The 25885-nt window shown below is 46.3% G+C and overlaps 2 protein-coding genes across 3 annotated transcripts; one reads left to right on the top strand and one right to left on the bottom strand.

The window, feature by feature from the left end:
- Positions 1–563: 563 nt before the first annotated feature.
- LOC133138563 (syndecan-3-like) lies at positions 564–13396 on the bottom strand. Of its 2 annotated transcripts, none has more exons than XM_061257430.1 (6): positions 13290–13396; positions 5566–5607; positions 3879–4026; positions 3377–3486; positions 2680–2738; positions 564–2044 (listed from the first exon to the last, which is right to left on the bottom strand). In XM_061257430.1, the coding sequence occupies exons 2-6, from the start codon at positions 5585–5587 to the stop codon at positions 1862–1864; spliced, it is 522 nt and encodes a 173-aa protein (XP_061113414.1). In that variant the 5' UTR covers positions 5588–5607; positions 13290–13396; the 3' UTR covers positions 564–1861. The 2 variants fall into 2 exon arrangements, with proteins under 2 accessions (XP_061113414.1, XP_061113415.1); XM_061257431.1 differs by having other exon boundaries at positions 3879–3951.
- LOC133138562 (acidic mammalian chitinase-like) lies at positions 3404–23169 on the top strand. Its single transcript, XM_061257429.1, has 14 exons — positions 3404–3538; positions 5715–5790; positions 6421–6469; positions 9255–9483; positions 10623–10652; positions 11411–11612; positions 12381–12437; positions 14639–14804; positions 15998–16122; positions 18870–18993; positions 20632–20817; positions 21018–21134; positions 21460–21601; positions 22150–23169. Exons 6-14 carry the CDS (start codon positions 11479–11481, stop codon positions 22461–22463), a joined length of 1365 nt encoding a protein of 454 aa, XP_061113413.1. The 5' UTR covers positions 3404–3538; positions 5715–5790; positions 6421–6469; positions 9255–9483; positions 10623–10652; positions 11411–11478; the 3' UTR covers positions 22464–23169.
- The last annotated feature ends 2716 nt before the right edge of the window (positions 23170–25885 follow it).

Raw genomic sequence — 25885 nt, 5'->3', positions numbered from 1 at the left:
TTGAGGTTTCAGCCACCTCTTTCAGTTTTAGTCAACGCCAACATGAGCATGAAAATACCATAAAGGCAACTGTTTGTTCCGCACAAGAAAATGTAGTTGCAGTACATTACATTACTGGCATTGGTCAGACGCTCTTATCCAGAGCGACATACAGTTGATTCGACTAGGCAGGAGACAATCCTCCCCTTGAGCAATGCAGGGTTAGGGGCCTTGCTCAAGGGCCCAAGAGCTGTGCAGATCTTATTGTGGCTACACTGGGATTGGAACCACCAACCTTGCGTGTCCCAGTCATGTACCTTAACCACGAGGCTACAGGCCGCCCTGTAGGCGGTAGGTAGTAGGCGTTTGTTCTTCACCTGATGCAGTAATACACCGTGGACGTCTGGCAGAGTTTGCATCACTGCATCAGAGTCACTTGCTCGCTTGATGAAAGAGCCCATGCCCATATACAGTAAGGGCTCCAGATCGTAAGATGTGGCAACATAGGCGACAGACAGTTGCTTAATATTTCTCTATAAGTCTTTGACAACTTCATATTGAATCATTTCCCCACTACAAACCACTAAGCTGTACAGACAGCATTTCTGTCCAATTTTATTGATTTAAAAACAATTTTAGTTACACTAAAATCTCTTAACAGACGTTTGTACAGACATACATTTGAGTCACAGCTCATGTGTATAGCATTTTAAATGCTCTCTGGAGAGAAAAGAGAATAAAACAAAAAAAGAAAATACAAGTATAATATCCAATCCCCTCAGGCTGAAGCTCTTGAGCATAATTTCTCCTCCAAATATGATAATTATCTTTAATTATAATCCTTAATTATAATAATTTTGTTACATCAGCAGTTTTGAAGTTAAGTTAAATCACAGCCAACGAATATAAAAACGGGGGGGTGCTGGGGTTTGTAAAAGTTCAGTTCAAACCCCAAAAAACAGAGAGAGTCCACTGAATTCAGCAAAAATAAAAATATGAGAAAAGGTGGAAAATTAGCAGACAGGCCGTCAGTAGGGCGACCAAAAGATTGGGACAGTGGTGGAGAGATTATACCAGCTTCAGAAGTCCAGGTGAAGGTCATTGTCAATTAGCGCAATTAGGTCTATGTACATATTTAACAATTAGCGCAGGTGAATGCGTTTCACAGTTAGCGCCGGTGTGGCAGAACTTACTCAGTTTAGGAGAAGGGGAAATACACAATCTCACAATTTAGAGGAAAAAAAACGAACAACAGGACAAAGCATAACAGACGTAACAATTTCAAAACCAAATTACACGCGCACAGAAACAAACAGCATATACACACACTGATATTATATATACACTGTATATGTTGTATATTGTATAAATATATGTATATAAACTCTATAATATATAGTAAAGTCAAAATTGATTACTACACCCCCACAGGTTAAAATGGCCTCTCCCTGGCTGCACTCTCAGGAGATGTGTGTTGGGCAAAATGGCTGCAGTTGGATCCATTTTAACACATTGCTCTCTTTCGCTGGCAGTAAGTGAGTTATCTTGTGACAGCATTTGTGATGTTGCAACCCGTGAACTCAACAGATACTCTGGATGAAGAACAAACAAACAAAAATGGAACTGAATTCTTCTTCACGTGCAGCATTGCATTGTGGGATTGCCCTCTTGCGGGAAGCTTGTGCTTCATAACCCCTTGGCTGGGGGGGGGGGGGGGGCGGAAGGACAAGGAATCTACGGAGCGCAATTTCTCCCTCCACCGTCACGGTGTGGCTGCCACACTTCGTTTGGGAATTTTGGGGATTTTGTGCGTCGGGGGCGAAGCTGGAGTCTCCGGAGCACACCGCGCGCGGGGCAGAGTGCGGCGCTCGGCGTTCGGCGTTCACGCGCGGATGCAGGCGTACTCCGTGGTTTCGGCGGGCCGCTGCGACACCCGGCCGCCCTCCTTGCGGAACGCCAGGTCGCTGTAGACGACCACATCTGCCACTCCGACTCCCACTCCGACTCCGACTCCCACTCCGTTCGGCATGTTCGCATACGGGCACTCTTCCATCAACACAGGAGCCTGTGGAGAGGCAAAGGGTGAAAGAGTGGCGCCGCCATTTCGGCTCTGATGCACCCGGGAACCTGGGAAGAGCCAATGGGCGACCATCGGAGCCATTTTGGCTCTGTTGCACATAGGAACCTGGGAAGAGCCAGTTGGTGAACGGCATCGCCATTTCGACTCTGTTACATTACATTACATTACAGTGCATTACATTACATTCATGGCATTTGGCAGACGCTCTTATCCAGAGCGACGTACAGTTGATTAGACTAAGCAGGAGACAATCCTCCCCGGAACAATGCAAGGTTAGGGGCCTTGCTCAAGGGCCCAACAGCTGTACGGATCTTATTGTGGCTACACCAGGGATCAAACCACCCAGTCCCAGTCAAGCACCTTAACCACTACGTTACAGGCCGCCCTGTTGCACATAGGAACCTGGGAAGAGCCAATGGGTGAGCAGCACCGCCATTTTGACTATATTAGGCACATAGGAAGCGTTTATTTGTTTACTTGGCGCTGTGGTGTGGACTGCCTAGTCGTGGACGTTTTGAGATTCAAACGGGGACGTTCCGAGATTTCTCTAGTCTTCTCTCGTTTCATCTCGGCTGATCGGTGGAGACTGGGCTTTAGGTGTTAAATGTGATTGTTCTCACCTCTCTGTCGAATGTTGGTGTTTCTGGGATGTCAGCGTTCTCCGTCTTTGATTTCCTGGCTGAAAAGGACAGGCAGAGTGAGGTTTTGTGTGCATTGCTGTGTAGGAGCTGGTAACCATGGTGACGAGGAGCTGAACATGGTTCTGGGTATATTACATGTAATACCATACATTCGGATGCCAAATATGTTGCAATAATGCAATGCCTTTTGATATTGCTGACCATGGCAAAATACACAAATGCACGCACACACATTGACCCAACCGCTGCCGCCCTGTTACATTTGCCAGTGCTGTATTAAAGGTGCTATATAAAGCATATTATGGTTTTTATTATTATTATTATTATTATTATTATTATTATTATTATTATTAGGCCGGGGAGTTCGTGTGGTGTTTGCATGTTCTCCCCGTGTCTGCGTGGGTCTCCTCCGGGTACTCCGGTTTCCTCCCACAGTCCAAAGACATGCAGGTTAGGCTGATTGGAGAGTCTAAATTGCCCGTAGGTATGAGTGTGTGAGTGAATGGTGTGTGTGCCCTGCGATGGACTGGCGACCTGTCCAGGGTGTATTCCTGCCTTTCGCCCCAATGTATGCTGGGATAGGCTCCAGCCCCCCTGCGACCCTGTTCAGGATAAGCGGGTTCAGATAATGAATGAATGGATGGATTATTATTATTAGTTTATCTAATATACTCACCCAAAGATTTTCTTCTCCACAGAAAGTAAGCTATAGCCACCACCGCTGCGATGATCAGTAGTAACCCCACGCAGGAGAATCCAATGACAAGCTGCCGCTCTGGAGTTAACCTTTAAGAGGAAGAAAACATGACGGGGATCAGCCTTCCCGCACAACACTGAGGTCTGTGCCATGTGCCGGCCTTTTCAACGCATTTTAATTTCACCGTGAAGCCACAGGAGGTCAGTGCCGAGTCATCCGACAAAGACCTCGGCCTGTTCCACAAAGCAGGACGACTGCGCTGAGTAAAACCCGGGACGGCTGTTTTTACTTCAGTCCATGTTCCAGATTTGGGCGGGGTCCAGGTTACTCAGTGGAGGTGTTCAGCTTTCTCTGTAATCCTGCTTTGTGAAACAGGCCCCTGGGTGCTGGATCAGGGAGCAGGATTACTGAGATTACTGCAGCATCTAAACATTCTGCTAAAACCCTTCTGCTAAATAACAGAACTGATTAAGGTTTTTACCTTGATGTTGCTGCTGTTGTTGTTGTTGTTGTTGTTGTTGGAACTGTTGTTGGTACTGTTGTCGTTGTTGGTGCTAATGTTGTTGGCATTGTCGTAGTTGTTGTCGTAGTTGTAGTTGTAGTTGTTGTGGTGGTTGTGGTTGTTGTTGCTGCATTTATGCATGTAGCAAAATGCAGCAAACACAATAAAGAATACTATTAGTATTTTCGATTAAGAGGCAATATTGTGCATTTAGGACTACATAGATTTGAATGATATAACAGCTTACAGCATCCAAGAAGACATGCATAGTTTATCAGATGTACAAACACCCTTGTAATATGAGATTTATTGGTTTATCTGAAAGCAGATAACATCAGAATACAGAATACAGGAGACTCCCTGTGTTGCCAGGGACCTGTGTCACAACAGGATTACTGAGTTAGCTGGATAACTGCATGAGTAAAACCTGGGACAGCTCTTTTTGCCGCAAGTGTTCTGGTTTTGACTCAGTTATTCTCAGTGCAGTTGTTCTCCAAACCTAGTAATCCTGCTTTGTGATACAGGCCCCTTACTGGGTAAATGAAACATCACCTTTCACCTCTGGCACTATGTTTGGCTTTTCGCACGTACCCATTTTTCATATTAGCCTCCTAGGATTAAGGTTATGATTTGGGTAGGCAGTAAGAGCAGTCGGAGGGTTGCCCGTTCGATCCCCCGCCCGGGCTGTGTCGAAGTGTCCCTGACCAAGACACCTAACCCCCTAAATGCTCCTGACGAGCTGGTCGGTGCCTTGCATGACAGCCAGTCGCCGTTGGTATGTGAGTGGGTGTATGAATGGGTGAATGAGAAGCATCAATTGTACAGCGCTTTGGATAAAGGTGCTATATAAATGCCAACCATTTACCATCTGTGTCATGTCAAGGTGCAGGGGTACTGCTGCCTAAACCTTTGGTCTAAGGTTTGGGACACACAGTGGACCCAGATAGGAACACACAGTGAACAGGTTGGGACATAAGACACCTATATAACTCTCAGTACCTGCAACAAGTGATATGAGCCAGAAAAAATGCTTTCAGGACCACAAAAGGAGAATTTTGTTTTGTATTACACTCTTCCTCATATCTAGAGGAAAAAGGCCTAACACGTTTTATGTCAATATCAAAACTTCCTTCCGCTGTCCCTGTGGTATTTTTACCGTGTGGTATTTTTATCTGTCATAGTTGCAGTGTTAGACAGATGGCCTTGTGATAACTTTAACAGCCCTACTAAAACAAAACAAAAAACAGCCCAAGCTACATTTTGAAACAGCTCCTAGCTGACCAAGGCTTGACCAAGGTTTTGAAACTGCCGGTTAGTGGTAATTCAGAGCTGGTCAAAGCTGGATTTTACAGCAGGGACTGCATGTTCAGTTCTGGATCAGAGGCAAGCTTATCTGCATTAATGCTTAGAAAACCTTTCATAATTACTCAAATTTCAAAGAAAATATTTGTTCTTTCGTTTTTGTTAGTTCAATGTGCAATATTCAATTTAGCAATTTAGCATTATTTTAGCTGTGATGGTGAATTGAACAATTAGTTGTAAATATGTCCTTGGCTTAAAAACAAATAACCAACATATATAACAACAATATATACAACAGAATATGTGACTCAGTTTTGAATTTGTGTTAAATTAATTAATCAAATGTATTAAACATGTTACTTACTCTTGGATGAAGAACCTCCCATTTTTGCTTGCTTTGTGTTATCTGTGAAGTAAAAAGCAACGATCAATCATAACAAAATGGGAGCTAGCCTCTGGAAATATAACATACTGAGTTACTTGTAGTTACTTTAGTATATTTTCCTGCTTTAGACAAACCCCCTGATACCCCTATACCTGCCATTGTAAGGCCAACGGACGCAAAGCCAGAAGATCGTGAGAAACTTTGGTAAGTATCTAAAATGTCCTTTGTCGTACACAGAAATAGTTTGCACTAATTACTAACTGGCACTGAAGCTGAAATATGTTTTTTCACCACAGAAAACTATCCCTTCAAAAGGCTGGAGGAGTAAAAAGTGATAACGTACCGTGTGCAGCTTCACACAGAATGTGAAGATTGAAAGATTATTTTGATAAGCAGGGCCTCTAAAATGACCTGCATACTCTGTACATTGGTGATTCACAAGCAGCCATTGTTTTTCACTATTTTCAATATTTAATCAGTGAAAAGAAATATGCAAAGCACACACAAAGCTAACAACACAACAAATGATTGGTGTAAAGCAAATGCCACGGCCAGACATGAGTGGTGTTATTGGTTTTCTGTGTGATAAAAGGTTTTGCATTTGCTAAAGGTCTTAGTACATCAGACCCTCGGCATGTAACAAACAATATCCTCTAATCTCATATGACTGACAATCTACAGTATGCAGTCACCTTATATTTGTCCAGTAAGATCAGTCTAATATTACATTTATGTTCCCTTGAGATATTGAATTATTACAGGACACTGTAGCATGAATCATAAAGTTATCAAGACAGACTAACATCGCTAATGAAGATCTGGTCTTTCTTTCAGCATGACCACGCACTGACCGGACCACACAGCCTGTAGCGTAGAGGTTAAGGTACGTGACTGAGACCCATAAGGTCGGTGGTTCGATCCTTGGCGTAGCCACAATAAGATCCGCGCAGCCATTGGGCCCTTGAGCAAGGCCCTTAACCCTGCATTGCTCCAGGGGAGGATTGCCTCCTGCTTAGTCTAATCAACTGTACGTCGCTCTGGATAAAAGCATCAGCCAAATGACAAGTAATGTAAGGATCAGATACATTGACCAGAGACACTGATCAGGGGTGGTAGTAGTTTCACTTCCCCTGAGGTTCTGGTAAACTCGCTCTTACGTATTTCTCATTGCAGAAGTTTTTACACTTTTTTAGGCCTTTTTCAGCTTTATTGGACAGTATAGTATAGAGAGACAGGAAGAATGGGAGCGAGAGAGAGGGGAAGACATGCGACAAATGTCGGACGGTCGGATTCGAACCGCCGACGTCGCGGCTCGCAATGAGCATGCGGTCAGTGCTCTACAGGCTGCGCCACCGAGACACCCAAGTTTTTACACTTTTTAGATTGTAGCACACAATGCAATGTAATCAAAAGGCAAAAAGTCCTGCCACTCACTCGTCCCAGGACTTCCGCTGCCTCAGACGGCCCACTCCAGAATGGTGCAACCGGTCTCAACAGCTTACAATTTCACAGGAAGTCATGAACTGTGGCTGACCACCACAGCGTAACTTACTGTGAAATCCAGTTCACTGTCCTTCATCTGTTCAAAGTGGCCTTCTGCATTTTATCGTTCAGTATTTTTTGATGGTGGTGCACCTGCAGAGGCCCAGTGCAGGGTGCCAACAGCGAATTAGAATGACAGTTGTTTTCAGTCCAGGTGCTCCGAGCTTTATGGCACAGTATGTTGAACATTGGAACGTGTCTCATTATTAATATTACTTCTGCTTATGCAAAATCCTGGATCAAGGAAGTTGCTTGCCTGGGTTTTATCAGTGATCAGCCCCCTGAACTGCAATATTCGAGTCTGGACTCACACTACTCCAAAAACACCGCTCAATGAAAGAGTGAAAGGGGGTTGGGTCTGTTTGTTTTATCTTTGAATTAAGTTATTAATAAACTCTGTCGGGTAACAAAGTACAGATCAGTCCTGTATGAGGAGGGCAATAAAAAACTGCCATTCATTTTAAGTGCAATTACTTTTCGTTTAGGTATGTTTGTTTCCTGTTCCTGTGAGGTTACTCTTACTATTAAAATGAATTACAGTATTTAAACGGCTGCACTGCATATGCTGAATGTCACACATCAAAGCGCACGCTGTTTATCTGTGTGTACTTCACATTAAAATCAGCCCTTCGGATAGCACTATCACCACTGTTCAAACAATGGAATACTGTGCTCAGCATTCCCTTGCATAACAGCAAGCAATCTACGCACCGTTGATTTTAGAACGATAGTACGATGGAAAATTTGTGGGATTTTGCAGATGAATTAAAAGTCGAGGAATAAGTCATCCATGGAGTGTAAAACTATTTCCAATATAAGTGTTTACAGACCTAATTACAGCCCTTAATGTTACCTATAACATTATGCTTTCAGGTTTCAGTTTTTCAGTACCAGGAAAGATTTTCTTCTACATTAGTAGAACTAAACTACTGTTGGTGACGGGTGAGTAGTCCTGAAATTTCCGAGCAGTAATTTACACTCTTAGAGCTAAATATCATCACTATACTAAACACACGCTGACCTAATTGGTTACATTACATTACATTACATGGCATTTAGCAGACGCTCTTATCCAGAGCGACGTACAACGAAGTGTCCCATTATTGCTTCATTGTTCTCAGTTCAATGTTTTATAAATACTGTAGAGAGTATATATGACTATATATACCTGGGAAACTTCCCCTCAAGATCAAACCACCGTCCTTCCTTCTTTGATTTTGAAATGAACATTTCTGAAAGCATTATGCAGCGTGCAGCTCCTTCAGTGTGAGCAGATATAATGCTTCATTGTTTTTTTTTCTTGATCCAGCATTACCTACTTATATTTCATCGAGGGCAGTGGTCTCCATCCCTGGTCCGGGAGAGCTCCAGGGTCTACTGGTTTTCACTGTTACTCTGCACTTAATTAATCAAATGGAGCAGTTGATTACACAGCTAAGTCACCTCACCTGGTCACCTGGGTCTCAACAGGGTGCTGATTTGAAGGTGAAAACAAAAACTCTCCAGGACCGGGGTTGGAGACCACTGACTAGAGCCTACCAAGCAAATCTCTGACACTACTGTGCAGAGGTCTTAGGCACCTGTATAACATTCTGTATAGATAAGATTCTTTCAAAAATAATTCAATGAAAGGTCCTAAATAAACATGCTATACATTTGACATTACATCGTAGTAATTTGGCAGAATAGTTAAAAACTGAATCAATCAATATTTTTTGTGACCACCCTTCGGTGTTAAAACCGCATCACTTCTCTGAGATAGCCAACGCTGTCCTGCAGTTCTATAAGACAATCAGCAGGGAGGTTGTTCCACGCATGTTGAAGAACTTGCCACAGTTCTTCTGCAGACTTTGGTTGGCTCCTTGCTTCTGATCTCAGACAGCCTTGATCAAGTTTTTATTTAAAACATAGTCAATTAAATACAAAAATGTCTCTGTAAAATTAAATCTTTTGGAAAATGAATATTTGGAAATCTCAAATGTGTTCTTTTATACTAACACACAAAAAAACAAGGACATATATATATAATAAAGTCTCGGGTGCCTAAGACTTCTGCACAGCACTGTACATGTAAAACATTTTCACAACACAAAGGAGACAAATGCCATTATGTCCCGTTCATACAGTTCTGCTGGGTTCAGCAGAGTAGCAGTAGGAAGGCGTTGCTCTGAGAACGGTGGGCTGCGCGGGACGCGGGAAAGTCTCCTTCGCTGTATCAAACTGTACATAACGAAAGAGCGCCGCTCCTTGTTTGCGGAATCTGTCCTGGAGATATTCAGCGATACCCAATCGCGGCTCCTGAGAGTCCCCAGCCCCTGACGTTCCTAATCTGCGGTGATGGAGCTCGATCGCACGGTAAATAAAAGCCAGGCCGAAAAACATTTAGACCCAGCGCTAGTGGGTATAAAAGCCCAGCGTGCCCAGGCTCTCTCTGTACACGGCAAACATGGGCAAACTACTGTTGGTGACGGGTGAGTAGTCCTGAAATTTCCGAGCAGTAATTTACACTCTTAGAGCTAAATATCATCACTATACTAAATACACGCTGACCTAATTGGTTACATTACATTACATTACATTACATTACATTCCAGAGCGACGTACGACGAAGTGTCCCATTATTGCTTCTCAGTTCTCAGTTCAATTTTTTATAAATACTGTAGAGAGTATATATGACTATATATACCTGGGAAACTTCCCTTCAAGATCAAACCACCGTACTTCCTTTATTTTGAAATGAACATTTCTGAAAGCATTATGCAGCGTGCAGCACTTTCAGTGTGAGCAGATATAATGCTTCATTGGTTTTTTTTCTTGATCCAGCACCTGCACACTCTTGATCGTAATAATAAGATGGAGTCAGCTATTTGTAGCATTAATATTTGTATTATCAATACTACTGTACACTGTGACCTGATTTCAGAGCAGCAGCACTGTTTATTTCTGTCTCTGGGCAGGCTTAGCGTATTTCAAATCATTTCTTTATTTTTAAACTAAACAAATGCGTGTGCGTGTATGTGTGTGCGTGCATGCACGTGTGTGTGTGTGTGTGCATGCGCGTGTGTGTGTGTCTGTGTGTGCCTGTGCGCGTGTGTGTATGTGTGTGTGTGTGCGCGTGCATGCGTGTGTGTGTATGTGTGTGCGTGCATGCGCGTGTGTGTGTGTGTGTGTGCATGCGCGTGTGTGTGTGTCTGTGTGTGCCTGTGCGCGTGTGTGTATGTGTGTGTGTGTGCGCGTGCATGCGTGTGTGTGTATGTGTGTGCGTGCATGCGCGTGTGTGTGTGTGTGCATGCGCGTGTGTGTATGTGTGTGCATGCGCGTGTGTGTGTGTGTGTGTGTGCGTGCATGTGCGTGTGTGTGTGCATGCGTGTGTGTGTGTGCGTGCATGCGTGTGTGTGTGTGTGCATGCGCGTGTGTGTGTGTATGTATGTGTGTGCATGCGCGTGTGTGTGTGTGCCTGCATGTGCGTGTGTGTGTGTGTTTTGTCTTCACAGCTCTGGCCCTGCTGCTTCATGCGCAGCTCGGTAAGTGTGCGTCTCACTGCTTGGGGTGTGATAAAATGGCCGCCCGTCCTGTTGGGTTCTGGGGCCTGTATCAGCTAGTCATTAAATAATAACACTGGCCAATTCATCCCATGGGCAGTCTGGTGCAGAGGATAGTGTATACCCAGAGTGGCACTATAGACTGTCTACAGCACACACTCTAACCTTCAGCATTCCAACTTGCGTCTGCTCTTTGGTTACCATGGGAACACTGCTATTGTGGTGTATTTTTAATTGCAAATTCTGGGGGATGGGGAGAGACAGTCAGAACTCACATTTCAGGTACAGACTGCAGAATAATAAATACTTTTTTTTTTTTTAAATGGTCCATGCTGATTGTGTGCCGTAAAATAGCATTTGGTGATACCATATGAACAAACAAATATGTTCTATTCAAATCTGCTGCTTGCTCTTGCGGAGTTCCAGCTTAATGTGCATTGGAAAAAAAGGCAACTGACTGCATTTCGGTGTAACACTGGCGCAAATTCCAGCTACCGGCCTAAGATGGAGTCTAGCGAGAACCAGCTTCTGCTCCAGCTGGACTCCATCTGGATTTTAGTGATGGTCTGTTGTACCAAGCTGGCCCACAAACTGGACATGGTCTTGCCATTATGGCTTCTATGTCAGCCGTCTTGTTGCCACCTGGACCAGCTGAAAATCAGGCTGGAACCGAGCTGAAATGTGCGGTACGTTACCGCCTCGCTGTCGATGAGTTCACCTGCCTTCTGCTTCCTGTTCAGGCTCCTCCTACATCCTGTCATGCTACTTCACAAACTGGGCACAGTACAGACCCCCTCCCACCATTTACATGCCCACTGACATCGACCCCTGCCTGTGCACGCACCTGCTCTATGCCTTCGCCACCATGAAGAACAACAGGCTGGCCACCTACGAGTGGAACGACGTGCAGCTCTACAGCCAGTTCAATGCCCTGAAGAACCAGTGAGTCTGGAGCTGGTCTAGCTGGGTGTGAGCTGGTCAACCAGCTACCAGCTGTTTCAAAACCTAGCTTTAGCTCACACACTCGCACGTTCATTAAATTCTTCACACTCACACACTCTCAGAAGTAAAGTGGTTAAAAAGGTACAAATGCTTGTCCCTGGGTGCAGTTTTATGCTAGGTACCCCTATCCAGCAAATTATAATGAATTTGTACCTGTTTTTCTTGGAAGACGTACTCATTCGTACCCAAAGAGAACATTACTGTACTTTCAGGGTACTGTACATTTGGGCGATTTGATCCTTGAAGAACAAAAATGTACCTCCACCGTCACTGTATTTCTGAGAGTGCACGTTCATTCACTCACTCATTAATCAACTCACTCATTAATCAACTCACTCCTTCATTTACTCACTCACACCTTCATTCACTCACTCATTAATCAACTCACTCCTTCATTTACTCACTCACTCACACCTTCATTCACTCACTCACTCACACCTTCATTCACTCACTCATTAATCAACTCACTCACACACTCATTAATCACACACACACACTCTCATTAATCAACTCACTCATTCACATCTTCATTTAATCACACACTCACTCTTCATTTACTCACACACTCACACCTTCATTTACACACTCACTCACTCTCATTCCTCAACTCACTCACTTGCACCTTCATTTACTCACACACTCACCCACTGCACCCATCTATCTGTTTATTCACTCATTCTGCTCTCCCCACTCATTCCGTTCCGACAGGAACGGAAACCTGAAGACTTTGCTGTCTGTGGGAGGGTGGAACTTTGGCTCGGCCGGGTAAGACCTTTATCTCAGCTGCCTTTTCAGATGAAATACCATTCCTTTAATCGCGTGTACTTACTCCAGCATCCCTCCCGTAGGGCTCTGAACCAGCTCAGATTCCTCACACCATATGCATTCAGCAGACAAGTGCTATCCGAGAGAATCAACAGAGAGAAGTCTAACCTAGAGGCTAAATTGCACAGTGCTTAAATCTGCTTATGCTCTGTTTTTACAATGGCTACCTGTGTAAACGTTTCTTATGATGAGCTGTCGATCCGTACTTTTTGGGGTCCTTATTGAGTTTACATGAGGCGTTGGGTAGCCTCGATTTATTTGGGTAAAATATAGCGCTATCACAGAAGCAAGTTGGCTTGCAGTTGTTAACCATTGCACATGTGCAGTATGTTGAAATTGAATATGTTCTCTGGCTTCTCTCAGACAGGAACAGTAGACTTATGCAACTACACATCAGGCACTTAGCAACCTCTGGTCCAGCTTTTACATGCAGTGCGTTTATACAGTCGTACATTACAGAAGCAGTATTAATATGGATAAATATGAACTTAGTAAGGTCTCTTGTGATTCATTTCTTCATATGCAGTGACAATAACACCCAACCTGCACTGGGTTTTGAGAATCTACAGTGGTTATCCACCACAGCCATTATACCATCGTTATTTTTATGCCATTTAGCAGACCGCTTATCCTGTTATTGAGGTTGTCAAGGTTTCCTCCTGTTTAATTGAATTATCCAGAACAATTTACAAAGCAGACACCACCAAACTCGCCGCTAAGCATTTCATGTTCTCAAGTTATCACAGACACCTTTGTTTGTTTTTTTATAGAGTGCTGATTCAGTGTACTTACCCAACCACGTGAAAGATCAGCCTTCTGCTCTCTGACACTGCCCAAGCCATTGCATCTCCTTGCCATTGAATCTTCTTGAGGGTGTGTCTGCACAGGAAATGATGTGTGCAGTTGCGCGATAGAAAGTGGCATTCATGCTCATTAGAAATTGCTTGTCCGTTTCTTTATTCATGTTTGAAAGTGGAACTACGCGAACCGTAGTTAATGCAAAATCAGCGTGTTTCAGAAAACTTTGAAGAAGTAAAGAACTGAAATAGTAAAATGAGAAAGGAGAAATACGAATACATTAACGGCATTTGGCAGACGCTCTTATCCACAGCGACATACAACAAAGTGCATACCCATAACCAGGGATAAGTGCGCTGAAAGACCCTAGAGGGAAGTACAGTTTCAGCTGCTACCTGCACAACAAAGATAAGGACCAGGGCCTATTTGATCATCGACAGGACGTGGAACGTGGGATTCTCTACAGTCATTCAAATCATTTCAGGAGATTGGACCATGCAGTGTTTTAAACAGTTCCAATACCATGCGCCTGAGCTAGGCACCAAGACAATGAAATTACATGAACCGACTGTACGTAATTGTGCGTAATTCGACCGAGATGTGTTGAAATGCAACTTCTCTGTTCTGCTCTGCGCCCTTTCGTTGTCCTGGATGAAGTAACGCTGCCCCACCGTGATTACACTTCTCCCACACTCACATGGCTGAGGCAGTAAGAGCAGTCGTCTCATTGGCTCAGGCAGTAAGAGCAGTCGTCTCATTGGCTCAGGCAGTAAGAGCAGTCGTCTCATTGGCTCAGGCAGTAAGAGCAGTCGTCTCATTGGCTCAGGCAGTAAGAGCAGTCGTCTCATTGGCTCAGGCGGTAAGGGCAGTCGTCTCATTGGCTCAGGCAGTAAGAGCAGTCGTCTCATTGGCTCAGGCGGTAAGAGCAGTCGTCTCATTGGCTCAGGCGGTAAGAGCAGTCGTCTCATTGGCTCAGGCGGTAAGAGCAGTCGTCTCATTGGCTCAGGCAGTAAGAGCAGTCGTCTCATTGGCTCAGGCAGTAAGAGCAGTCGTCTCATTGGCTCAGGCAGTAAGAGCAGTCGTCTGGCAGTCAGCCGGTCGCCGGTTCGATCCCCCGCCCGGGCTGTATCGAAGTGTCCCTGAGCAAGACACCTAACCCCCAAATGCTCCTGACGAGCTGGTCGGGGCCTTGCATGGCAGCCAGTCGCCGTTGGTGTGTGAGTGTGTGTATGAATGGGTGAATGGAGAAGCATCAATTGTACAGCGCTTTGGATAAAGGCGCTATATAAAAGCCTGCCATTTAGCATTTACTCACACTCTCACTCGCTTCTCTTCCTGTCCAGATTCTCTGCGATGGTGGCCAGCCCTGCCAACCGGAAGACCTTCATCGACTCCGTCATCGTCTTCCTCCGCCAGTACGAGTTCGACGGGCTGGACATCGACTGGGAGTACCCCGCCAACAGGGGGAGTCCTCCCCAGGACCAGCAGCTCTACTCCGTCCTGCTGGCGGTCAGTTCAATTACACTACAGCTGTTTAGCTGACGCTTTTATCCCAAAGCCACTTGCAGTTGATTAGACTAAGAAGGGGACAATCCCCCCCCCCCCCTCTGGAGCAATGTGGGGTTAAGGGCCTTGCCCAAGAGCCCAACAGCTTCACACAAAGATCTTATCGTGGCTGCGCTGGGGGCTTGGACCGGCAACCTTCTTGGTCCCAGTTGTGCACCTTAGCCAGTAGGCTACCTGCTGACCCGTTTCCCACATAGAGAGCATACAGAACCCCGCCATTGCGACAGCTTCGTGGATCACCATTACAGCGGTCGGCCAACAGATAGTCAAGTCAGGCAAGTCTGTCGGCATTCTCCTCCTCCTCTTTTCAGTATCTGAAAGGCCCCCAAAACACTCGCGCAGAGCAGAAATGTATAGGTCTTTACCCCCAGAGCACAACCCCCCCTCTCCCTCAACCTCAGCGCTCTGTGTTAACATTTTGCCAAACATAGAGTATGTCATGTCATGTGGGGAAACAGCGGTTAAACCATACACCTCAAAATGAAGCCAACTTGCGGGCCTCAAAGTTCTAATCATTTAATCTGTGACCCACTTAATAGCAGAGCACAACATAGCACTGGCTATAACTTTCCTGAACCCGTCACATTGCAGGAAAACAATCTGCCGAACTGTAAGTTCATTACATTACATTACATTACAAGGCATTTAGCAGACGCTCTTATCCAGAGCGACGTACAACAAAGTGCAAATCAAACACAAGAACAAGTGCAAAGAGGACCTGAGAGGACAGTACAGTTCCGAGTCCTAGTGTAAACATACAGATACAATCGGAACCCTTGAAGAATACATCAACTTCCAAACTAGCATACCACAGTTGGCAGCTAGAATACCCCGAGTACAACAATACAATAGCTAATACAAAAAAACAAAAACAATATCTATAAAACTATATAAGTGCCATTACAGTCTATGGCATATATAAGGCTAATCATGGTGGTGAGTTAGGGAGGGAAAGGTGTAGCCTGAAGAGATGAGTCATTCATCATTCAGTTCACTTTGAAGAAGCCCTTGAGACGTAATGTCCGGGGGTGAGATGATCGAGTGGCTGAATGCTGTACCTTTACAGTTTGCAGGGCGCCATTGTACAGAGATGGAACTTCGCCAATGTCATATTTTTCCCACTTTTATTTTGACAGGAAATGAAGGAAGCATTTGAAGCTGAGGCCAAGCAGACCAGCAGGGCCCGCCTCCTGATGTCGGCCGCAGTGTCATCTGGGCGGGGCACCATCGACACAGCCTATCAGATCCCTCAGCTCGGACAGTAAGTAGGCAGAACCACCCTACCTATAGCAGCTACATCCGCAAGGCTGTTACGTGATTGGACGTGCTAGGAAAGGTCAAAGTTTAAATGATTAGAACTTTGCTTCATTTTCAGCTGTGCACTAGGCTACGCCAGGTTTAGCGTTGCTGCCAAGTCGGGCTCGTGTGGTCACTGCCTTGCTTTGCGCTGAAATCAGAGTTTGATAAGTGTCATAATTACATTACATTAATGGCATTTGGCAGACGCTCTTATCCAGAGCGACGTACAGTTGATTAGACTCAGCGGGAGACAATCCTCCCCTGGAGCAATGCAGGGTTAAGGGCCTTGCTCAAGGGCCCAACGGCTGTGTGGATCTTATTGTGGCTACACCGGGATTCAAACCAACAACCTTGCGGGTCCCAGTTATTTGTCTTAACGACTGTGCTTTACTCACTGACAGGGACGAGCCGATCCAAAAAACTGCTGTAAGGAGTGGATTCAGGCTTTACATTACCTTATATTACATTGCAGTTGCATTTAGCCGAGGACTAGCAACTTACAGTTGATTAGACTAAGCAGGGGCCAATGCACCCCTGGAGCAATGCTGGGTTAAGGGCCCACAGCTGCATGGGCGTTATTGTGGTCACACTGGGGCTTGGGGTTGGAACCTATAGTTCACGCTGTTCATGCTGAACTGTACATATTGAACATTGAGCCTCGTGTGATTTCACACGGTCCAGCACGTCACTGAATCGCTGTGATATTTATAAGAGATGTGAATGGTAACCAGGATGATGATTGAAAAAGTGTCCTCATCCATCCTCAGATGGACACTGCATTTTTGTAAACCCATGCTACCTACCACTGCTAGTCTCAGAAAAACTTGCTGCGTGTTTCAGAAAAGAAGTGTGTTAGGTAAATGACCTTGTCTGTGGATGTTGACATTCTGGACATTTGTTGCCGCTGATGACACTCACCACAGGAAGGACACTTGTGTTGCAGAGAGTTCCTAGTATAATGTTGTGCGTGCCATTTAATCTGTAAAGATAAGGTCATGATGAGGTTGACTGAGGATGTAACAGTCTAAAAGCAGCTTGGTCATTGGGGCCCCATGTGTAACTACAATACGTGTACTTAACAGAACAGAAAATACTCCAAGCCTTCAGTACAGGCTCTGTATCAGAGGCAAGCCTGGTCCCAGAATGCCAGAGACAGTCCTGGTTTCTGCTCCGTCCAAACCTGTAACGACAGAACTGGATGAATTTATTAACTTTTCTTAATCAGGTTTAATGAATGCAGGAGACCATGTGCTGGAGGCACTCAGCGTTTCAGCATTCAGAATATTCAGCCTCAGACTTTTAATCATCCGTCAGACTCTTGAGGTCAGGCTCAGATGGAAATGAAACCTGAAACATGTCTGGCACTCCTCCTCAAGGGTTGCCTACCCCTGCTCTATATGATCATGTGTGGCACTCCTCAACCTACCCCTGCTCTATATGATCATGTGTGGCACTCCTCAACCTACCCCTGTTCTATATGATAGACTCCCGATCTCACTTAAAAATTCCCAAGAGAAAATAATGGCAATATTAATTTTGCACCTCTAACCATCTCCACTGATAAAAAAACCAAGTTAGATAGCCAGCATTCAACCACTCGATCATCTCACCCCAAGACTTAATGTCTCAAGAGCTTCGCTGGTTTTCCACCCTCCCTTTACCTGGGACTCAGTGTGTTCACCCTCCCTTTACCTGGGAGTCAGGTGTGTTCACCCTCACCTTACCTGGGAGTCAGGTGTGTTCACCCTCCCTTTACCTGGGAGTCAGGTGTGTTTATCTTCCCTTTACCTGAGAGTCAGGTGTGTTCACCCTCCTTTTACCTGTGAGTCAGGTGTGTGCACCCTCTCTTTACCTGGGAGTCAGGTGTGTTCACCCTCACCTTACCTGGGAGTCAGGTGTGTTCACCCTCCCTTTACCTGGGAGTCAGGTGTGTTCCACCCTCCCCTTACCTGGGAGTCAGGTGTGTTCACCCTCCCTTTACCTGGGAGTCAGGTGTGTTCACCCTCCCTTTACCTGGGCCAATCAGTAGCACTAACTATTCAGTTAATTACCCTGGTGAAAAGAAAACCAGGGCTGGATTTGATATATGTTCTGCCCATTTGGGCTTTCCCATAACATTCACATTTAGTTATTTAGTTAGTTAATGCAGGGTTGAGGGCCTTGCTCAAGGGCCCAACAGCTGCACTGATCTCATCGTGGCTACACCGGGGCTTGAACAGCCAGCCCTCCGGGCCCCAGTCATGTAGCGTAGCCACGATGCTGCAGGCCGCCCCAGTCATGTAGCGTAGCCACGATGCTGCAGGCCGCCCCAGTCATGTAGCGTAGCCACGATGCTGCAGGCCGCCCCAGTCATGTAGCGTAGCCACGATGCTGCAGGCCGCCCCAGTCATGTAGCGTAGCCACGATGCTGCAGGCCGCCCCAGTCATGTAGCGTAGCCACGATGCTGCAGGCCGCCCCAGTCATGTAGCGTAGCCACGATGCTGCAGGCCGCCCCAGTCATGTAGCGTAGCCACGATGCTGCAGGCCGCCCCAGTCATGTAGCGTAGCCACGATGCTGCAGGCCGCCCCAGTCATGTAGCGTAGCCACGATGCTGCAGGCCGCCCCAGTCATGTAGCGTAGCCACGATGCTGCAGGCTGTCCCAGTCATGTAGCGTAGCCACGATGCTGCAGGCCGCCCCATGACCCCCCCTCGCCCCCCCTCCCTCAGGTCCCTGGACATGATCAATGTCATGACCTACGACATGCATGGCTCATGGGACCCCTTCACCGGGGAGTGCAGCCCCCTCTACAGGGGCCCCGCTGACCACGGGGGCTACATCTACTTCAACGTGGTGAGTGGAGCGTGTCCGGCCACACACACCGTCCTCACTGCCGAGTCCAGCCCTGCGTGTGTGTGTGTGTGTGTGCGCGTGTCTGTGTGCGCGTGCGTGTGTGCACGTGCGTGTGTGTGCGCGTGCGTGTGTGTGCATGTGTGTGTGTGTGCGTATGTGTGTGCACTGTGCGTGTGTGTGTGCATGTGTGCGTGCGTGTGTGTGCATGTGTGCGTGTGTGTGCATGTGTGCGTGTGTGCGCGTGCGTGTGTGTGCACGTGTGTGTGCATGTGTGTGTGTGCGTATGTGTGTGCACTGTGCGTGTGTGTGTGCATGTGTGCGCGCGTGTGTGTGCATGTGTGTGTGTGCGCGTGCGTGTGCGCGTGCGTGCTTGTGTGTGCGCGTCTGTGTGTGCGCGCGCGTGTGTGTGTGTGCATGTGTGTGAGTGATTTGGCCCATGTGCTTGTGTGTAATTTTTGTGTGTGTGTCTGCCTGTATGTTTGTGTATTTCTGTGTTTCGGCGGGTGTTGTGTGTGTTTGTGTGTTTGCACATTCCTGCGGGTGTGTTTTTGTATTTGTGTTTCTGCGTGCGTTTGTGTTTGAGCATTTGATTGTTTCTGCGGGTCTGTGTGTGTATTCGCACGTTCCTGCGTGTGTGTGTATGTGTATTGGCGTGTACCTGTGTGTGTGTGTTTGTGTGTTCCTGCACACGTGTGTGTTTGTGTGTTCCTGTGTGTGTGTGTTCCTGTGCGTGTGCGTGTTTGTGTGTTCCTGTGCGTGTGTTTGTGTGTTCCTGCACACGTGTGTGTTTGTGTGTTCCTGTGCGTGTGTGTGTGTATTCCTGTGCATGTGTTTGTGTGTTCCTGTGCGTGTGTGTGTCTGTGTGTTCCTGTGCGTGTGTGTGTGTATTCCTGTGCATGTGTGTGTGTTCCTGTGCGTGTTTGTGTGTTCCTGCACACGTGTGTGTTTGTGTGTTCCTGTGCATGTGTGTGCGTTCCTGTGCGTGTGCGTGTTTGTGTGTTCCTGTGCGTGTGTGTGTTTGTGTGTTCCTGCACGCGTGTGTGTGTGTTCCTGTGCGTGCGTGTTTTTGTGTTCCTGCACACGTGTGTGTTTGTGTGTTCCTGTGCGTGTGTGTGTGTATTCCTGTGCATGTGTGTGTGTATTCCTGTGCGTGTTTGTGTGTTCCTGTGCGCGTGCGTGTGTGTGTTCCTGTGCGTGTTTGTGTGTTCCTGTGTGTGTGTGTGTGTGTTTGTGTATTCCTGTGCGTGTGTGTGTTCCTGTGCGTGTTTGTGTGTTCCTGCACACGTGTGTTTGTGTGTTCCTGTGCATGTGTGTGTGTATTCCTGTGCATGTGTGTGTGTTCCTGTGCGTGTGCGTGTTTGTGTGTTCCTGTGCGTGTGTGTGTTTGTGTGTTCCTGTGCGTGTGTGTGTGTATTCCTGTGCATGTGTGTGTGTTCCTGTGCGTGTTTGTGTGTTCCTGTGCCTGTGTGTGTGTGTGTATTCCTGTGCATGTGTGTGTGTTCCTGTGCGTGTGCGTGTGTGTGTTCCTGCACGCGTGTGTGTTTGTGTGTTCCTGCACGCGTGTGTGTGTTTGTGTGTAGTACGTGCTGATTGGCTGCTCCAGCACGTGATGTCACAGCGCTGTTCGGTCTGCGGCAGGACTACGCCATGCACTACTGGCAGAGCAACGGAGCCCCAGCCGAGAAGCTGCTGGTGGGCTTCCCCACCTACGGCAACACCTTCACCCTCACCAACGCGGCCAACCACGGCGTGGGAGCTGCCATCTCCGGGGCCGGAGCTCCAGGGAAGTACACCCAGGAAGCCGGAGAGCTGGCCTACTTTGAGGTACCATCGTTTCCATAGAAACAACATCCGCCTAATGCCTTCTGCTGGTCCAGGGTTACTATAGCAACACCATCCAACAGAGGCCATCCACTGGTCCGGTGTTACCGTAGCGCCAAAACATCGAACTAACCGTTACCGTAGCTTCTGAGATCCTTTCCCAGTTGAGGAGACCCCGGCTGTTTTTCGTTTCTGGGCCTCAGATCTGCGGCTTCTTGGAGGGAGCGACAGAAGTGTGGAACACCGTGCAGGACGTCCCGTACGCCTACAAGGGCAATCAGTGGGTGGGCTACGACAACGCCAAGAGCTTTGAGATCAAGGTGAGTGCGCGGAGAGAAAGGAACGCTGCTGAAGCGGAAAGCGGCTGGCTGCGTGAGCTTGGGAGGCTGGTCATGAGTCAGGACACATTGCTACATGTCCCTGGAGACGCAGATACTTCATGCTTAAATAAATCATGTTATTTAGCTGACACTTTTATCCGAAAGTGACATAGAGTTCATTAGACGAAGCAGGGGAAAATCCCCCCTGGGGAGTTGGGCCTTGCTCAAGGGCCCAACAGCTGTGCAGATCTTATCGTGGCTATACCGGATCTGAAACCACCAACCTTCTGAGTCCTATTCTTAGCCCGATGCCGCTCCTCTGCAGGTCCAGTGGCTGATGAAGAACAAGTTTGCCGGAGCCATGGTGTGGACGATCGACATGGATGACTACATGGGGACCTTCTGCAACCAGGGCAAATACCCTCTGATCAGTGTCCTGCACAAAGCCTTCGGCCTGGACCAAGCAAGTAAGACCCAGACGGCGCTCTGCGGAGCTCCACAATGACCCCGCTGCTCTGCTCCAGCGAATCGGCCATGCCTCCTCTTCAGCTCACACATCTCATTTTACAGCTGTTACATATGAAATATCAAAATATCAAAATATCAAATGCCGTACTCAATCACGCGACAAATGAAGATATGCACGATGCATACACAATAACATGTTCATATAAACACACAGGCATATACACACACACACACACACATATACTGTACATACACACAAGCACAAAAATCTGAATCTCAGAAATAAAGTGACAGTGGAGGTACATTTTTGTTCTTCAATTATCAAATTTCCCGTGATGCACACTGAAAGTTCAGTGATGTTGTCTTTTGGTAAGAACCAGTACATTTTCCAAACCAAAAATGTACAAATGAATTATATATTACTAGGGGGGCTCGGGGTACAATCTTACGTCACCATAGGGTCCCGTCCCAGTGACAAGCATTGGTACCCCTTTCCTACCTTTATTCCTGAGAGTGTCGCTGACATGTTTGTTCCCGTCTGTCACAGCCTGCTCCCCACCTGCGACTCCCCTCCCTCCCATCAAGGGAGTGACCACCGGCAGTTCCGGTGGGGGCAGTTCCGGTGGGGGCAGTTCCGGTGGGGGTAGCTCTGGGGGCAGTTCTGGTGGGGGCAGCTCCAGTGGCTCCAGTGGCACCAGTGGCATGGACGCCACCTTCTGCGTGGGCAAGTCCAACGGGATGTACCCCGATCCCACCGACAAGAACCAGTTCTACCAGTGCAGTGGGGGCAACACCTACTTCCAGCACTGCGCCCAAGGCCTGGTCTTCGACACCAGCTGCTCCTGCTGCAACTGGCAATAAGCCTGTCCAATCAGAGAGCTGCATTCATAAACCTCCACCGCAGCAGTGAGAGCCACAGCACGATTGGACGCCGTCGGTGACTGCCGTTATGACGGCACGATCATGATGGAAGGGTTAGGGAAGATAGCACCGTTGTGTACAGTGATGCCAGCCATGATGTACACACTCCACTGTTGTTGCCTGGAAATGTTCAACAATATATGTTTCCAGTCTTTATTAATGCAGCTCTTTGACAAAAATGGCGTGTACAAATTGAAAAAAAAAAAAAAAAAAAAAAAAAACTTTTATTTGTGGTTCATAGAGGGAAATGATTGCAATACATTTGGCTTTTAGACTTGGCTTTTTGTTTTTTGGCAACCTGTAGTTACCACATGTCAAGATGTTAGAACACTGAATAAGGCAAAGAAAATGTGTTTTTCAATGTCTGTTTGAACATCTTATGCTTGAATGATCGAAACTCTTGTTGTGAGAACCACACTTGTTCCTGAAACTCAGAATTGGTCAACATCTGTCTGCGGTCTCAGCCAAACCTTTTCCTGTCTCCACAACGCTGCTGCCATTATGTTAACGTCACCAGCGTTCGTTCTGCTGTTTTGTAAGATGCTACATCTGACTGAAGACTGGGGAAATACTTTCCCTTCACTTGGGACCAGTGTATTGGTGATGTCCATTGTCCAGCAGCCTCAATAAAAGCAGTCTAAAAACACCACCGTCTCAGACCGCCTGATCACTGTACTCTGCTGTGGGTGGGGACCACTGACTGTATAAAAAACAAGGACCAGGTGTCCGTGAAATCACCCACAGACTGTCCATGGGCTTTCTGGGGGGCGACATGGCTCAGGCAGTAAGAGCAGTCCTCTGGCAGTCGGAGGGTTGCCGGTTCGATCCCCCGCCCGGGCTGTGTCGAACTCATCAATTGTCAATCAATTGTACAGCGCTTTGGATAAAGGTGCTATATAAATGCCAACCATTTATCATTCTGTGGAAGCGGTTTTCAGGCATTGCTGTGTTGTACAAATTGGAGCCAGAGACTGCAGTAGGGTAACAGGGGGAGCCCTTACAGGGGCATGAAGTCAGGGTGAATGCAGCTCGTCCGCTAAGCACGTGAGATAGTGACCCGGCACTGATGCAAATTATCCCCGATTCATCCACAAATCTTTGCTTTATTGTTCTAATAACGCAATGACTGAACTATTCATTACATTACATTACAAGGCATTTAGCAGACGCTCTTATCCAGAGCGACGTACAACGTGCAGATCAAAGACAAGTACAAGTGCGAAGAGGACCTGAGAGGACAGTACAGTTCAAGCGTGACCATACAGATACAACCGAAACCCTTGAAGAAAACATCAACTTCCAAACTAGCATACCACAGTTGGCAGCTAGAATACCCTGAGTACAACAATACAATAGCTAATACAAAAAAAAACTATATATCTATACAACTATATAAGTGCCATTACAGTCTATGACATATATAAGGCTAATCATGGTGGTGCGTTGGGGAGGAAAAGGTGTAGCCTGAAGAGATGAGAAACATTAGGAGACACAGGGGGAGACATTAGAACGGAAAAAACACATACTGCTACCAGGGGGCGGATCCATCTTTGTTCCACTCGTTTCAGCAATGGCTGCCCAACGATGTATTTTAGGAAACATTTTATGCTGGGGTGGATGGGACAGGCGCCCAATGGTGGCACTTCGAAATGGGAGCAAAATTGTCAGATCCACCCCTGATTGCTAGGACATTTTCTCGCAACAAGACTAGAAAAACGAAGCTTGGCTTTGGCCGTTTGGTGGGTACACTTAAGTCAGTAAAGATTTAAATGCAACTGAAGGTGTGATGCGGTGCTTCCGTTACGACACTAGGGGGCGCCAGACTGTGCGGTCGATGCACTTTGTCCTACATGCTGGAATGCAGGACTGTTGTGGAATTAAAGCGCAGGAAAACATTCTATTCATTTGTGAATGAGAACGGGGGAAACATGACTGTGACGTTTAATGACAGGTGAGATTAACGTGAATGCTTCAGCAAGTATAGTCACTGTGACTATGCTGACGCATACAGTCCTATGACTCATGACGACATCTGCACATCAGGGGGCCGTTTTTTCTAGCAAACAACTCAAAAACAAAACGCAAACAACAAAACAAATGTGCATTACTCTAGATCAACCGCAAACCACACTTTAGTTTTAATCACCGTATGAAACTGCATCTCAGGCACGAAGCTGAGTTAGGGGTTGTATGTATGCAATTTTAGATTAATTTGGGACACCCACGGTCATAAAACCAGATCCAGGATGGCCTATTTTAAAAAGTCTTTTAACGGTGAAAAAAGGAAATCCGCCATATCTTTGGGCTAGTTTCGCAGACACAGATTAAGCCGAGTCCCAGACTCTCCAACCCTAGGTTCTCCATATGAAGATCAATCTAGTCTAGCACTAAACCTAATCTATATCTGTGAAACCAGTCCATAGTTTGCCAACCCGCTTTGTCTCTGAATAACTCTTGAACAATAATAAAGATAAAAAGATCATTTTAGAAGAGTGTGGAATTCCATTTGTCCCCAACTTTTATATATTTTTTTAAATAAAAGTATGACGTGAAAAAAAGACCTTACAAAAAAGTATAGCTATAGAATCCGGAAACATTCTGGTTTCCATGGCAAACATCTGCCCTTTTTTGCGCCTGTTGGGTCTATTTTCATGTATTTATTTATTAGCCTACACTCATGGCTGCTTCAAAAGATTTTGATAAGTGTTATGGTTTTAAACATACCTGCCCGTTCAGTCTGTCAGTAGATCAGTTTGATAACACAGTTCTGCTGACTTTATTGCGCCAAATTTGGTCATTTTGAAGTGCGAGTTTTGAGTTCACAATCTACCCATGAGTAAACCTCACCGAATGCAGATTCGGACTCTTAGATATGATGGTAAAAAAAGATTACCAACGGCTTTTAAAAGTGTCAAATATTTTCATCGGCAGTTTTGTTTTCTATGATCATCCAAAAAAATAGTAACAGGCGACAGAAACGGTTATGATTTCCACACGCGTTAAGCAACGCTTCAAATAATAAACCCCTCCCACAAACGTCAGCGGTTGTTTATTTTGAAATAATACCGAGGAATGTAGTGTAACATCGAGATAGTTGCTGTAGCGGTACCCAGGCTATATTTTGTCAACGTAAATCATTATCCCGCTCACCCAGTGTGGTATAGCGGCGGCTTGAATTCAAAGCGCCGTTTTCTGTTTTTCTTATCACTGTCACCGCAACCTATCCGAGCATGAGGAGGGGGTGATAGGCGGGACAATAACTATGAATGGCAGCAAGTCTGTCCAATGGAGATCTGAAACTGAGTCCAGTTGCCGACTACAGGAATTCAAGCTCCAGTCAGCTGTCGTTGTGTCTCTGGGCT

Source organism: Conger conger, chromosome 10 (assembly GCF_963514075.1).
Source record: "Conger conger chromosome 10, fConCon1.1, whole genome shotgun sequence".
Classification (NCBI taxonomy): domain Eukaryota; kingdom Metazoa; phylum Chordata; class Actinopteri; order Anguilliformes; family Congridae; genus Conger; species Conger conger.
This window is presented reverse-complemented; position numbering and strand designations above follow the sequence as displayed.